This window comes from Barbus barbus (assembly GCF_936440315.1).
Source record: "Barbus barbus genome assembly, chromosome: 13".
Taxonomy (NCBI): domain Eukaryota; kingdom Metazoa; phylum Chordata; class Actinopteri; order Cypriniformes; family Cyprinidae; genus Barbus; species Barbus barbus.
In genome coordinates, this window is record NC_136741.1 from 21416597 (window position 1) to 21434054 (window position 17458).

Genomic DNA, 17458 nt, shown 5'->3' on the forward strand with positions numbered 1-17458 from the left:
GCTCAAAAAACATTTATTATAATAATCAAAGTTGAAAACAATTGTGCAATTTAATATTTGTATTGATACTGTGATACATTTTTTCAGGGTTCTTTGATTAACAAAGGTTTAACAGGATTTATTTGAAACAAATCTTTTATAGCATTATAGATGTTTATACTCACAGATGTCCCTTTTGATCAATTCAATGCATCCTTGCTGAATAAAAGTATCAATTTAAAACCTTACTGATCCCAAAAATGTGCATGGTTATAAAAATATTTTATTATAATTATTATTTGTAATGAGCCCATGTTATTTGGCTGTCTTGGATGGACACATTTTTATGCTGAAACAAGTGTTATTTGTATTGTGCTGAAATACTACATCACATTAAAAATCCATTCTTGCTTTATTACAGACCCATTTCTCATGGTCTTTTGCAAACATAATGAAAGGGTCTGGCACCAAGAATTGACAAAATGAATCGGAGAAAAATAATATAAAAAAATAACAGCATGAAATTTATTCTAAATATGAACATTAAGGTTTGACATTTATCTTCACACTGCAGACAGATGGAAGACCAATTCAGTTGCACAAGCACACTTTCTTTTCTGCTCAAGCATGCCAATTTTAACATTAGCAAAGAAGTGGAAACAAAGCAGAAGGAAGAAAGACCAAAGAGATGGAGGAACAGAGAAATAAAAATAGGCAAAGGAAACAGTCCGACCAGACATCAGAACAATCAAACAAACATGATTTGTCAAATCAGAGTCCTTAAGTCTTTATTTGCATAAGCATATCAGTAAGAAAGTAGGATAACGTTTCAGTATGTGGAAAGCATCTCAATGTGCTCCACATTTTAACACAAACTACTATGTACACTCTAAAAAGTGAGGTTCCTTTTATGTACAGAAACACTGCTTCACAGCCCATAAAACCCCATGTCCAAGTCCAAGTGCAGCAGAAACACTATGGCTGGTTAGAGAGACACAGTGATATATATATCAGTCCAACAAATATATAGACCAATCACTTGCCAGGGAGAACTTTTTGGCACACTGTACTAAAAATCATCGGCTGATCCTCAACAGAGGAAAACAAAATCTGGCGCTTCTGAATACCGCCAGAGGACTACAGTAATTTGTGGCAATGTGTTGGAGATATTTTTAGTGCTTTGCAGATTGTCACCTTTGAACTGACGTCCTAGAGCCAAAAGACAGTTTTGCTCGGCTAGTAGACTTGATGTAGTTTCCCGCAGGTCCTCTCTGGTTTTGCCCCCTCCCTCCATGTCGGCACTTCCCTTTAGCCTCTGGCTCTGAGTCACTAAGCTCTGCATCCGGGCAGTAACCGTCGCTCTCCTGGCATGGTTTGCTGCCCCCTAGCGGCCGCTCATTGGAAACCGGTTTGGAGAATCCGGAGGACTTGCGTGTGTTCTTCTCAAAAGCCCGAAGATCCTCAGTCCGTACTAAACTGACAGTGGCCTCCTTGAGGGATCGACTGAAATGCTCAAGAGAGGTTTTGTGGAATCCACCTGACTGACTTTTCCCTGAAATCTCATTGCATGTGTCCTTTTCAGTGGGCGTCTGGCAGGAAGTGTCTCTTTGGAGTACGGTCTTATCCATAATGCCGTTGGATTTCAATTGGCGGGTTTTCTCTGGTTCGGTCTTGCCTTTCCTATTGGATGACTGACCATGGAGGGCAGCGTGCAGAGCTAAAGGTTTGCCAGATTGCTTCACGGTAAATGGGGGAGTCCCGCCGTCTCGTCGAATGTAGATGGAGGCTGGCAGGAGACCGTTGGCACGCTCCTCTATCCTTACCCGTCCAAGATGGAGTTGCGGTTTACCCTGGCCGATGCCTCCCTCAACAGTGTCATATACGTTACCACTGTTATCCGGGCACAGGGGGCCATTACCAGATTTGGAGTTGGTTTTGCCATTGCCAAGCGACACTTTGGGCATTTTGAGTTTTAGGGTTATTCTAGGAGGATGGAACAATAGGTTCTCTAAAGATGAGGACACTGGGAGCCCTGCAAATAGATGAAGTTTGTCAATTATTCAGCAGTGGAATGTCAAAAAACAGATTATATGAGATTACAATTATTTTTAATTCATTGGATTATTTTAGCTGTGTGAGTTTAATTTGAACTCCGTCAAGTCTAGAGTTCAAAGTTAAAAATATAAATTAATTTGAACTACTTCTGAAATATAAAATTATTTAAAATGTATTCTAATAAAAAAATACAAATAAAAGCTAATGTTTTTACCCAAAGATATAAAAATAAATAAATAAAACAAAACCAAAATAAAATAGAGCAAATAATAAAATAAATACAGAAAAAGTGAGTTACCTGCAGATAACTCTTGGTTGATGAGTTTGACATGTAGATTGAAGATCTGCTCCTGAGCTTTACTCTGGGACAGCTTCAGTTTCTCTCTTCGACTCACCATGTAACACAAGTTTCTCACCTGACAAAATGACACGCACATAAGAATCATAACATCAAAAACTCACAACATAACACTAATGGTTTAAGCATGAATTAAACTACTGAAAATGTTTTAAATTAATTATATATATATTTTATTTTTTTTTCCCCAGAAAGAATGCATTAATCTAATCACAGGTAAAGTAACTAGTAAAAACATTTATAGTGTTTACAAAGCATTTATTTCAAATAAATGCTGTTTTTTTTTTTTACAAAAAACAACAACTTTCTATTCAAAGAATCCTGAGAATTTGAACAGCATGTTTTCAACCACTGATCATAAGAAATGTTACTTAAGTACCAAATTAATGAGGAATCATGTGACACTGAACATACTAATATTACTATTAATATTAAGTGATAATATTTAACAATATCCTTGTTTTTACTGTATTGTTGATCAAATAAAATCAGTCTGGTTGAGAATAAGACATCTTTCAAAAGCAATAATAAAACTTCTGAATAGTAATGTACATAAGTCAGCTGAACTGGGCATTTATATATTTTAGAAGAACTACATAATGACATAATGGTTATGTGCAAAACTACATATTTTCAAAACTGACTAGTTGTGACAACTAGCTGATCTTGAGGAAGCCCAATCAGACACTAATCATTTTTTTTAAACAATTAATAAAAATACTTTTTAAACAATTAAGACCTACATTTAAAAGTCATCAATTAAAATAGTAATAAAAAGAAAGAAATATACATAATAGAGGGAACAATTGCTCACAGCAAGATGCAAAAAATCAAGATATCATCCATGATGACAAGAGTACCCACCCTCTCCAGGTCCTGCCGCAGATGCATGAACATGCGCATTCTTGTGTGGACACTGTCCTCCTGTGGCTGCAATAGCAGGTTCTCTTCATCTTCTTTAGGTGGCAGCAGGGCTTTGTTAAAGTTGCTTTTCCTCTTCATCTTCCAGTACTGAAATATAAAATCCAGCAGATTGATTGGCAGTCCAAGGTCTTGGGCCACTTCCTCCGGATGAACGAGTGTGTAGAACTCCTCCTCCAGCTCCTGAAGCTTCTGTGCCCTCAAGCCCAGTTTCTCAGTCTCAGTGGGAGGTTTATGACAGGCCGGACTCAAGCCTGCTTCTCCTGCTTTGGGTTTGCTATGCTTCAGACAGTAGGATTTGAACTTGACCTCATCACCTTCATCCAGGATGGTCTTCATCTCCAGGTTGTGTTCAAAAGCACAAGTGACGTGGAAAGGGATGGTGCAGTTCTTAACTGAACACTGGAAGATGAAAGACAGTGTTTAAAAACGTCAGTCTACAAGACAAAACTAGAGTCAATATTTTGATTAGACTAATCAAATTATTTCTTCAATTAATTGGGAAATTACTTCCTACATTTTATTTGATCACATTTACAGGAGGTAAATTTGGGACTTTTTAAATACCTTTTTAACACCAAGCAGAGATGCAAACAGGCAAGGGGGGAAAAATGGTGAGAACCGGGGGGCATGTGCCACATTTAAGATATTTGTTTTACATGTTCATTTGTAGTTCTCTAAATGTAAATGAGTTGTAACTTCTATCAATCTTCATTATTTAATATATTTAAAAAAAAAAACTAGCTTAAAGCATGAATATCTCTGCACCCAAACATTTTTTGCAACCCTAAGGATATTTATATATTTGTATTGGAAAACAAGACAAATATACTAAGGGGAAAATATTATTTTGGCTGTGCATGCAACATTTGATGCCATGAATTTAAGACTTTCTGCTCTGATTCAAGACATTAAGGCCTTAATTTGTGGAAGGGTGAATTAAAACTTTTTAGCTGTAAAAATCCTGATATTAAAAAAAATTATAAAAATTGTGCTATATATTGCATACAAAAAAGGTTTAAAATATTAAATGTTACAACAAACAGCTTACAGATTTTAAGAATTAATTTAATTTTTCATGAGTTACTCAATATCACAACACGGTTGATAATTTAAATTAAATACAATAAATCAGACCTACATTTTACAGCCAAAAAAAGGTAAAAATGACCACACTCATTTCTCTTGCACTGTAAAAATGGTCACTGAAGGAAGTTCTCTTTCCCAATTTCTTATATCCGACTAAGCAATAATAATTCATTTTCAAACCGACTTTATTACTAATTCTTGTAACCCAATTAATCAGTAGAGATGCTCATGCACTATAAAGCATTACCTGTATACAGGCTCCAGTCTTGAGTTTACAGAGACTGCAAATGAGCGACCAGCGACTGGGAGGAATATGAGACACTTTGGTGATGGGTTCCATCCTCTCTGGGCAGGCAATGCTCACCTAAAGACAAATACAAATTCTTTTAAAAGACCCCATAACATCAAAAGTGGAGTTTTGTGGCTTTTAGCCCATGTCTGTTAACTCTATGGTACTCTTAAAGGGGTCGTATGATGCTTTTAAAGATCATTATTTGGTGTGACAACATATGTTGACATGCTTTATTGTTTAAAAAACACATTATTTTTCAAATACTGTACATTATTGTAGGTCCTCTATGCCCAGCCTCTCTCAATCTCGTCGTTTTCTACAAAGTCCCTTCTTCCAACAAATGCAGTCTGCTCTGACTGGCCAACTGGCACAGTGCATTGCGATTGGCCGAACACCGCAAGCACTCATCGGAAATGTAACGCCCCTTACCATATTTGCCAGCTTCAGCTTTCAAAATAAATGTAAAGACAGCTAATAATGTCCTTAGTTTTACCATCAGTTCAATACAATACAATACAAATTTTATTTCTATAGCACATTTAAAACAACTGCCGTTGACCAAAGTGCTTTCCAGCATCATTACACAGTCACACAAATAAAATTCAACAATTCAACATTAAAATATAAAACCTGATCCCTTTAATCGACTCTAAAGGCTCTACTAAAAAGGTACGACTTCAATCTAGACTTAAAAGCATCCACAGATGGGGAAGATTTAATATGCATTGGGAGAGGGTTCCATAAACGGGGAGCAGCCACTGAAAAGGCCCCATCACCCTTAGATTTTAATCGCGTTATAGGAATATGAAGAATCATCTGATTCGAAGATCTCAGGTTTTTTGTATTTTGATAAGGAATTAAAAGGTCAGCAATATATTTGGGGGAAATGCCATGCAACGCTTTAAAAACCATCAACAAAACCTTAAACTGAATTCTAAATTCTACAGGCAACCAGTGTAAACCAAAACTGGAGTAAATCTCTCTCTCTTCTTGGTACGAGTCAAAAGTCTGGCAGCAGCATTTTGTACTAATTGAAGACGAGATAACTGACCCTGTGAAATACCTATATATACAGAATTATAGTAATCGATGCGTGATGACACAAAGGCATGAATAATAGTCTCCAGATCCTTAAAAAGAATAGATTTCAGTTTAGAAATAATTCTGAGTTAATAAAAGGCAGCCCTCACAACACTAGAAACCTGTTTATCTAAAACTAAAGCTGAATCCATTATAACACCCAAATTCTAACAGGATCTGAAACACTTGTCTTCATAGAGGCCAACCTACTTATAATTACCTTGGAAGCAGAGGAAGGTCCAAAAACAACACACAGAGTCATATTAGTATTAAGGTGAAGAAAATTGCTTGCCAAACAGGCTCTTATCTCACCTAAACACGGAGCTAGTCCATCAAAAGATTGAGAAACATTTGGATCAATTGGGATATATAACTGGGTATCATCTGCATATAAATTATATATAATATTATATTTACGAAAAACTGAGCCCAAAGGGCCCATACATAATGAAAATAGAATAGGCCCAAGAATAGACCCCTGTGGCACACCACTACGTAATTTAGCTGATGTCGAACACAAATCTCCAATGCAAATCGAGAAAGATCTATCTTTTAGGAATGATTTAAACCACTCTAAGGCAATACCCTTAACACCAACATCTTCCAAAAGCTGCAATAAAATACCATGATCAACAGTATCAAAAGCAGCTGTGAGATCAAGTAAAATAAAGTATAACTACCTTTCCAGAATCAATTGCCAAAAAAATATCATCAAGCCCGAAAGGTGAACAGAGTCACGTGACAGACACAGTGATGAAGCTTGTATGTATTTGCAGTAACTTACACAAGCCGCGATTAAGAAAGCTCCACTGTGACTCCACTGTGATGTGACCCTGTGTCTCTCTCTCACACACGACGCACAAAACTCTGCATTTGAACAGTCAATAGCAAATACTTAAACTTATTACCAAATATACTTACAGTCACTGATTCAGAAGCGCCAGATTGTCATAGCAAAGTCAGAATTACCTCCTCTCCTAGGTTCACAACACAGTCGTCCATAAAATGCGTTGTGATAACATCTAGGTTGTGCTGTACTGTTGTAAGTAATCTTAATGATTCTTAAATGCCTTCTTTCTTTGCGTGAACATTTGGGCGGCATTACGCAAATATTTCCACACTATGATGTAGACATGTGGGGGCATGTTTGAATGAGCCATTTTAGGGGGTGTGGCAGAGTCTTAACTTTGATAAAGAATACCTCTTTTGTTTTGAGACTTTAGTCTTTGCAACTTTATGGATCTCGTCTATGCACAATCAGCTTGTAACAATCCAAAGAGAAAGGAAAACTTGAAATCGCATCATATGACCCCTTTAAATAAAACCAACAAATATGCTGGCATGCAAAAGAAAGCTCAATTTCGTAATATTATTAATGAAACAACATCAAGAGCATACAACCATAATAATGCAGGTGTAATTCCATCCTTTTGACACATAACTCACCTCTGGTATCCAGAGGGCACAGCTTACATGAGCCCATTTAGTGCCAGCCCTGGTGGCCTTCATTGCACCCCCTGTTTTAGGACACAGAAGGCACTGGGGATTGATGCCAAGCACACATGTCCTGCACAACCAGTTCCCATCTGGCACTTTCACAATACCATAGCAGGCCTGCAAAAGAATAGGAGTGTGATGAGTTGTAGGATAAAGCTATCTTCTTCTAGCTTACAATACTTACAATAAATACATTTTAAATAAAATTTCAATAATTTGTATTCTTTGCTTTTATTGTTATTTGTATTTCTTATGCATTTGTTGTGACTATTTTATGATTATTTGAAATCGTTTTTAATGTTAAGCTCTTGGAATTTCATTGTGTACGAAATGTGCTACTTAAGTAAACTTGCTTTACAATAATATACTACAGCAATATTACATTTCTTTATTAAATGTATCATCATCTCTACTCATGGCAAAAAAATATATATATATAACACGTATTCGTACCGAAGCGTTTCGTTACAGGTCTTTCGGTTCGGTGCGCATGTGTACCGAACGAATACAGCATTTTATTTTTTTGTATTTAAGGTAGCCCGTCGGGCAGGGCAGTGATACATTTTGGTAGCTCGACTGGAAAACACAATAGCCCCGGGATGTCGGGCTAGCGATTTTGCAAGTCCTGAAACCCAACACAAGCATTGACTCCAGCGCCCGCAATCAGCTCCGCTTCCTGTGTCTGAGCCATAACGCACCGCAGACTTGTGCGGAGCGCGAGTGAACGCAATCATTCCTTCCTCTGCACTACTAGTTTTAACGTGAAATACCATGACTGAACATCGTGTATCATGTAATTGCTCAATCAGTGTTTCAACTGCAGAAAGACAGCAACAAAACAGCGTGGAAATAAAATGTCACGTAGCATTTCATTTAAGTCATCAGTGTCCACAGCTCGTTAGTTCACTAGAGAAATTAAGTCTAGAGAGGAGCATTTTGGCGAAATATTACACCATATACTCACTATATTTACTAAACCTGTTAGTCTTAATTATTTAATGTGTTTAAATTAATCTGTTATAAAACATGCTATGACAGCCAGTGTGTAATTGAATTTATCTTAACAAATAGCCTAGAATTTTTTTATTTATAAGTTAATTTAAAAACTGCATTATGTGCAATTTACATGTTTGCATACAATTTTTTTATTTAAGTTGAGTGTTGGTCATCCATTTAAAAATAAATAGTAATAAAATTTAAGTTTGGGTTAAGTTGTTAGGCCTAATTGTAAACTTATAATGTAAAAGGGCTCCCTATAGTTTTAAGTATAAGCTGAGGCAGATTTTTATCACTAAGAAAATTCACTATAACTGAATGCATTTAAAGAAAGAGCAACTTGTTCAGTAAACCACTGTTTATTTAAAAAAAAAAAGTTTAGCTTTTCTCCCTGCTGTACCGAAATTATACCGAACTGTGACATTACAATTTAAAACAACTGTTTCTTTTGGAATACATTTTAAAATTGAATCTGTGGGAACCATGATAATTTTTTTGGAATCCTTTAAAATTCAAAAGAACAGATTGTATTTGAAATTACTGTCTTAGTGTCATTAAAAGCATAAAAAAAGCCTTCAGAATTTTTGAGAAATGTATTTACTGACAGTAACAAAGATCTCACCTGGTGCACACAAATGTTACACTTGTCACAAAAGACCATGTCATTGCCCTCCTCGCTGTCAGGAGAGCGACATACATCACAGATGACATCCTCATCGTACTCTATTCCCAACCCTTCCTCGGTCTCGATGGCGTGGTTCATGTTGTCATGGCACTGTCTCTCCAGTGCCTCCATCACCCGCTCCATCGTCAGCTCATCCACCGGCCCGTCACCTTTGTACCATAAAAAATGTACTTTATCCCCTGAAGCACATCATGAGACCAAATCTTATATGGAAGTATTTCTTCTCGCTTACCCGTCATCCCAAGTTCTGCATTGAGCTGCTGGAGCCAGTATAGGTCCATATCGTCCAGGTCGTATCTACACATTGCCTCCGCCAGCTCCTTGATGTTAACGTAACCCGTCTCCGTAGAGTCCTGACTCCAGCACTGAATATATTTCCTTGGTTTGGTGAAGAGGACCTCCTTTGGCTTCTCTGCTATTATCCTACACACAAAAAACCCAACTTCAGTCACATGCAAGATGGTACATGTCCAAAAACCTGTTTTTATTCAAAGTGACATACCTCACAGAGGGCTGAGGGATAGTATCTGGACTAGCGAGTACTTGTACACCCTTTTCCCATTCCTGCTTCCATGAGTCCGCCAACAGGTAATAATCATCAGGAGAAATATGGTGAGAATCTGGAAGCTTCATGGCACTGATCAAGTCTTTTCTGAACACCTACAAGAGAGAAATTAACTTAATGAGAGATACAACCAATTTTATTGTAGAAATATCTCATTCATAGGGCTAGTGGTAAAAATAAAAAAGGTGTTTTCTATTGCATTTACCTCTGCTGGTTTCTTCTGAGCAGAGGCGGGGGTGCCTGGTTTGCTTCCATACTTGTTAAAGGAAAAGGATGTCGAGGGACCTTTATGATACAACAACAGAGTGAGCCAAGAATAAACATCTTTGTTCTGTATGAATCTTACATGTAGATTCGGAATTTAAGGCTCATTTTACTTACTCTCATTGTCTGAACTGTCACTGCTGCTTGAAGTCCTGAGTCGTTTCATCCTGACGTATCCTGCAGTAAAATATCAATATCAAAAGGCAGTGATTTGCAAGTACTACTAGCTAAATTGTAGTAGTTAACTAGTTCTATTTAGCAAATGCTAGTAAGTTAGCAATTCACCTTGGCTGATACTAGACTCAGGCAGTTCAAAAGTTTGGGGTTGTAAAGATTTATTAATGTTTTTGAAAAGTATTTTATGCTCACCGAGGCTACATTTATTTGATCAAAAATGGTAAAAACAGTAATATTGTGAAATATTATATATACACATACTGCATATACATATACACACATATATATTAGTGGTGTCAAAAATTAGCCCGTTAACGCAGGCGATTATTTTTTTCAGATTAAAGGCCTTTCCACACTGAGCGGACGCGGCGGAATTTCAGATGCGATGAGGCGCTGGAATAAAACAACAGCTTCCTATAGATGCTTCCATATAGACTGCGAACATTCGCGCACCGAAAATGCGAATGTTTTTTTATCGTCCAGTCTGACAAATCTTTTCAGTTTCGCAAAGCGAAAACACGGGTCGTCCAATAAGATTTGAGCATTACATCCCATGATCAGAGCAACTGCTGTTACCCAAAAGGTCGACGCGGTGGCGCTAAAAGCTCAGAAGACTTTGAGCATGAGCGTAAAAACACCGAAGTAGAGGACTTTTTCCGCAAGAGAGAGGAGTGTATGCTGAGTTCTTGTTATTGTTGGTATTTAAGAACAGACTATTCTCACATGTTCTTTATACAGAATAACATTTCTATTAATTCTCCACGGAATTATGTGATCTGAAGAGCACCGTCCATTTTCTTCCACGAGCGCGAGTGTTTCATATCTCTTGCCCTTCCGTATATAAAAAATAAAGAAATATTTTTCTACACATGAAATATGAAAGCAAATAGACCTATAATTATGAAGATTTTTTGTATCACGATTCACGATTTTATCACGATTCTTTGTCATGTTGGTTTTACAAGTTGTCTGAGCATTACAGCCAAACTAGAAAGACAAAGCCTTTCAAGGTAACAAAAAACAACAAAAAAAGACATGGCAGATATTTAGGCCAAAGTGGGCGAAGATAAAATTCTTTGTCATCATTTTATCTTTCTTATTAAAAAATAAGAGCAAAGATACACATTACAAATACACATAATATACAAATAAAACAAACAGTGCTTTATTTCCAGGTACAATAGGTGTATTTAGCAGAGCATTCAATTAAATTGAATGAACAAATATAAAAATAAAACACTAGATAGACTGATTCCTAAAGCAAATGTATTAAAGTTTTTCAGTCAAGAATAGTGAGTGATTTTTCTCTTTGCGTTTTGTTGTTTTGTTAACGTTAAATGAATAGTTCCCCCCAAAACTAAATAGTCATCTGTCTGTCAATTCTGTCATAATGTTTTATTTTTATACCATCATTTACTCAAAAGTTGTTTTAAACCTGAATGAGTTTCTTTCTTCTGCTGAACATAAATGCTATTTTAAAGAAGGTGGAAAACCAAACAGTTGCTGGTCCTCAGTGACTTCCATAGGATTTTTCTTTCCTGCTATCAAAGTCAATGTGGACCAGCAACTGTTTGGTTACCCTCATTCTTCAAAATATCTTATTTTGGGTTCAGCACAAGAAATTAATAGAGGTTTGGGACAACATGTGAGTGAGTAAATAATGACAGAAATTAAATTTTAGGGTGAACTATCCCTTTAATCACAGTCAGCAGCATGTTTAGTGTCCTGTCCCTTTAAGAGCTGCACGCATCTAATATACAGGCATGCATCTGTTTCTCTCCGAACTATTTACTTTTATTTTAGAGAAAGGGTGGTTGAGTAATCAGGCGCTGTTAGACAGGCTTTTTAGTGCTTCAGGTGTATGCGCTCGTCAAAAAAAAAAAAAAAGCGCACGTCAGACTAGCGCGCGAATTAAACATTTAACCAGCAAGGCTTGTATGCAAATAATGTACTTTTGCAATCAAATATTTAAAAATAGGGACTTACTATTGACTATAAGATTATTACAGGTTTATATTACATATCATTACTAAATAGCAATGTGGCATTATAAATTTGATGGGTTTTAACATGTTCATAGGTAAATTAAAGTACCATGACACATGGTAATCATTCAGTACCCTGAAATAGATGTTATTACCATAGAGGGCAGCTTTAATGGATTTCCTTTCACGAAGCAGTTTTTCACTCACCATAAATTCAAAGAACATGCTACTGTTTTCCTCCACTGTGCTTCTTCTGCCTCTCGCTCATGCCTGAAAACAAAGAACAAGACTTGAAAAGTGAACACATACTCTTCACAATCTGAATGAAAATGTGGGGCAGTAAAACAGGCGGCGGAGGGTAAGAGTACTGACAGACAGCCAGCAACGCCCAGCCTGCACTGTGATTTATTATGCTTCAATACCTGACTCAGAGGCCTCCTTAAATAAATATTAACCAAGCTCACTAGGAGCAATTGCAGCCAAACCACACATTTGAAACTATGTACAGACATCTTATAAGCAAGGCATATTATTACAAGTGAGGATATTTCTGTTTAGATTAATTCACTCACTACTAATCCAAATAACTCCAATATAGTATACCTCCATAGTTTAACGATAAACAGAGAATTGGTAATGTAGGCATGAAAGAGTCATGATTTGCATACGCTATTGTTTAATAGTTTGGGGTCAATGATTTGTTTGTTTTTTATTAATAATTTTACTAAAAAATAAATAAACTGCATGCAATTGATCTAAAGAGACAGTATAAACTTTTTGCAATATTGCTAATAATAAGAAATATTTCTTGAACACGCATTTTTTAATTTATGCCATTTAAAAAAGTAAACGATGCGTATTATTTCTGTGCAGAGACAACTATTGGAGAACCACTGAATTGCATTTGAGGAGCAGTTGTCTATTTTGTCCAAACATTTCACTTGGTTAACAAAATCCTAGTGTGATCCTTCATTATCAAACTGGTACGGATCATTAGTACCGCACAAAAGTATTTTATGAACGAGATAAACTCTATAATTTACGACTTCATGCTCATTATGCCTGCTGCACACTGCAAAGTCTCCAGACTAAGTAAACAGAAAAAGCACTCAGTGTGCCTCTTCAATGCTCCATGAAGGACTTTTGACGTGGATTTAAAGCCACATTTGTGACAGTAACAGACAGGCTTTCAAACCCAAACAGGAACATCTGCTTCTGACATACACACTCTCCCACTCGCATAGTGCGAATGTTTTAAAAAGGACGCACTAATGAGACTGAAAAGATTGGTGTGACTTGTTCACCACATTCTTTATTAGGAGTTGGGCCGTATCTATCATATTATAAAAGAATCAGTAGTTTAGTGTCACAAAAGTTGCACCAAATCCACTTAGAATGAGTCAGCATTGTGTGATTGACTCCTGTCTGTAAATAAGACTGTCAATCAAGACCAATTAAAAATGTAATAGAGGGCTTTTTTCAAATTTGCAAAGTTTTAAGTCATACGACACATTTGTTGAAAGGGAAGGCTATCTGATCTGTGTGGCCTTGCTTTGTGGTACAAAATGACACAGTCCTAAAACCAACCCCCACTCCTACTGCGCCATGATAAAGCACAATGCTCTGCTAGACAGACCACCCCACACCCCAACACTAACAGATCAGCGACTGCTGAGAACTACTTCGCCCCCACACCCACCTCACACTGGCCTCGTGTGCCAAAAACCCGTCCCATTTACTGACTCTATTAGAAATGCACTGCACAAATCATCTTTGAAATTAAATTTCTCTCCTCTTTTATGATGAACTGACCATTAGGAATTATACAGATTAAAGTAGTGGTGTTTTGCTGTTGACTTTCATGCACTGACTTTTATTTTTCCTTCATTTCCTGTTTTCAAAGACTGACTGCACTGTGAACCAACAGTTTGAGTACAGACAGAGAAATATTTCATGGATCTGCTGAAAGCATACATCTCTTCACTAAATGAATGGGTATTATGAGACTGGGAGAAGCACTAAACAAAATATCTCTGCATGAACAAAATTAACTAAGCATTTTGTTTGTGAACAATATGAATAAATTGGGAGATTTTATTTGTGAATGAGAAACTGCTGACGGACCAACCAAGAAAGAATATTTCATTTGTTCATTTTGTCAGTCCATATGACCATACACAATAAAATTATGATGCTAATTTCTTAAAAATAAAAGGTTCATTTGTTTTTTGTTTTTTTTAGAAGAACATGGGTTCCACAAAAACCTTTCAGAGAACAGTTCTTAAAAAAAAAAAAAATTCTTAAGGTGCTTTCATGTTATGAAAATTTTGGCATTATTTTACAGGCCAAAAGGTCCGTTGTCTTTTGTCAAAGTTTAGTGATTTATTGTAGCACATTTCCTAAAGAAGTCTCTTTTATACCAAGCAGCTTTCTGTTGGTCAACAGAATGAATCCAGCTGGTTTTCCTGAACCTGCTGTAACATCAGCGTGGAGAAATCTTTCACTGGATTCATATTGAAAAAACTGAATTTCACTCACGAAAATTTGTTGAACAGTAAATGTGACATCTTTAGTGTGTGGAGAGCATCTAAATAACCTTTTTACCCACTGAACCATATATACCAATTAATTTGTGAAAGATAGTGAAACCCTTAATACATTTAGGCTATTGATTTTTGTCCGTAACTTGATAAAAGTCACTGAAAGCAAAATCGACCATCTAGTGCCCAAACTACGTCACACTGACCCAGTGCACTAGCAAACCTTTATTTACTGACTATTAGAAGCACTATCTAACGGACCTACGCAAAGTTACGAAAACCCCAACATTGTATAAGTACCTTAAATGTTTTAAATTTATTCTATACTCAAATTAACCATACACCAAAGGCATGTGGATTAAAGCCCGAGGCCAGGGATTTCGCGGTAAGGGGCCGGAAGCTCGACGAGGGCATTCCCGCATTCCAACAACAGCACTTCCGGTCCAAACTTTGTTACACTGTGCTCCTACTACTTCAGAATTAGCACTTAGTCATACTGATTTCGTGTCATTTATTCATTTGCTTTTTACACAGTGCACGTCACTTATACATTTTGTCGGTTGCGCTAATGACTTAGCATTAGTGTTCTTTTCCGAACGAAGAAGATTCCACAAAACAAAGTTGTTACATTACACGGTTCATAACATAAAAAGTGAGCGACAAAATACAGCGAATAAATATCGAAGTGGAATTATGCAACAGCCCAGTGCCCATTCAATAAATGCACATCGCCTCTTTGAAAAGCTAATGCATGCTGCAACTGTTTCCCACTCAGTTATTATTCCCATGCTGGGTGAACAGATGAACTCCGCAAGTTCACACAGCTAAATGAAGAACGGAAGGGTAAACTAAACAATGCATTACAGTAAAGTGTCACTAAACGGCACTAACGTTACTGTGTCTGTGTGTGAGCATGCTGGTGTCCTCCATTGCTGTACACGCGAGGGTTTCTGACGGCCTTGGCGCCAAACTCGAGCCGCCCTACACGACGAACCCTCTCCGGTCACTACAATACCTTCTCCTGCTATAACAACATTTCCTGTGGCTATATAACAACATGCTGTGCGTGGTCGCAAACTTTAACGCGAGGATAATGTGATCGCTGCCACCAATACTGTCCCAGTTGTCTAATATGAACGTAAAACCCTGCTCGTAAAGGATCTGAAGGAAGCAGGCCTGGATAACTGGCACACTGAGCCCCGTGTGAAGACACAGCAGTATTGTTCGTGCTGTACCCTTACCTCACATCCAAAAATCCAGTGTTTCTGGACGATCGCACAAGGCGATAAACTCCGCGAGGCCGTCTTTAAATATTCGTATTTTCGTTGTTTTTTCTGTTCTGTCCCACTGTCAATATCCCAAAAGCAGAAATCACCCTCTCACCACGACACAACAGCTCTATTGTACTACCAGACCGCTGGGTCCTAAACTCCGCCCCGTTCATGGCCCTACTGAGCGCCAGTGGAAACTGGAGTATTTAGCATACATCTTTTGAGTGGTGGTTAAATATTCTTTAGTTGCCACCATGGAAGGCTGTGATGTAGGTTCGTTAATTATTCAGTTTTTATAGTATATGGGCCATTCTACAGAACTGGTGCAAACTGCTGTCCCACAACCAAAAAACACATTTAAAAAGCATGTAAGTTTTAAAATCTTAGATGTTTACTAAGATCCTTCTATTATCTATTGAAATCCACAATAATATTTCAAATATTAGTAAACTTAATGTCCATTGGCTAAGACTGATTTTAACCACACCTCTACGTTTATGGTCAGAAAATATTTTTGTCACTCTTTCTCATAGCTACATGGTGAGTAGATAGGTCCGTCATTTTGAGATAAATGTGTTCAAAATATGAAAAATCTGTGTGTAACTTTACGTAACATCACTATCGAGCACCTTTTTTCTGCAATTAAGCACACTTTTTTGTATTATTATACCATAATATTATATATTATTCCATAATTTTGTTTTTATATGTGTATCAGTGTTCAGAACTGTGTAGTTAACCATGTATTAATTAGCATATTTGAGCTAGGTTCAAAAGCATCTCAAATTAATCACAAAAAAACCAAAGATGTCACTACCGGAACTCCACCAAATGTTTCGGTAGTGACATCTTTGTTTTTTTTTGTTTTTGTATGTTTTCCCATTAAATTGTTACTACCGAAACAGTTACGACTGAAACATGTCATCATTGTTTCGGTTGTGATAAAACGGAACACACAGTCTCCAAATTTGAGGAAAATAAGCAAAATTTTACTACACTTACATAATTTTTTTTGTATTTTAGTATGTTTTAGTATGTTAAAATTCTGTAATGTGATGTGGTCATTACCAAAGCATTACTGTCATTACTGAAAATGTGCAGTCATTACCGAAACATGGGATGTTTTGTCAAAAATAAAGAATATTAAATGATCAATTAACATCAATTAATGTTATGATTCAACTAAGATGTTATGAGTTTTTGATTCAACGTATATTCAAAATAACGAATCCTTAACTTTGAAATCAGTATGGTCAACTTTTTGCCAAATATTCCAAAACTTTCTGAAAATACAATATGAGAATTAACTGCACAATTACTAGAAATGTGTACCTTGGATATTATATAATTTGCTTACAAAAAACAATTAATTTTAGAATTAAATTTAGAATTTGGCGTGAACAGAATGAGAACATGGATCCATCATGCCTTATTACCACTGTGCAGGCTGGTGGTGGTGGTGTAATGGTGTGGGGGATGTTTTCTTGGCACACTTTAGGCCCCTTAGTGCCAATTGGGCATCGTTTAAATGCCACGGCCTACCTGAGCATTGTTTCTGACCATGTCCATCCCTTTATGACCACCATGTACCCATCCTCTGATGGCTACTTCCAGCAGGATAATGCACCATGTCACAAAGCTCGAATCATTTCAAATTGGTTTCTTGAACATGACAATGAGTTCACTGTACTAAAATGGCCCCCA

At 36.8% G+C, this 17458-nt stretch overlaps 1 protein-coding gene across 1 annotated transcript; it reads right to left on the reverse strand.

Moving 5' to 3' along the window:
• LOC306878708 (protein Jade-3) lies at positions 1–15888 on the reverse strand. The gene is made up of 12 exons (XM_079431204.1): positions 15725–15888; positions 12151–12213; positions 9899–9958; positions 9723–9802; positions 9455–9612; positions 9185–9375; positions 8890–9101; positions 7221–7388; positions 4650–4766; positions 3257–3715; positions 2333–2450; positions 1–2011 (listed from the first exon to the last, which is right to left on the reverse strand). The coding sequence occupies exons 3-12, from the start codon at positions 9945–9947 to the stop codon at positions 1170–1172; spliced, it is 2394 nt and encodes a 797-aa protein (XP_079287330.1). The 5' UTR covers positions 9948–9958; positions 12151–12213; positions 15725–15888; the 3' UTR covers positions 1–1169.
• Between the last annotated feature and the right edge of the window lie 1570 nt (positions 15889–17458).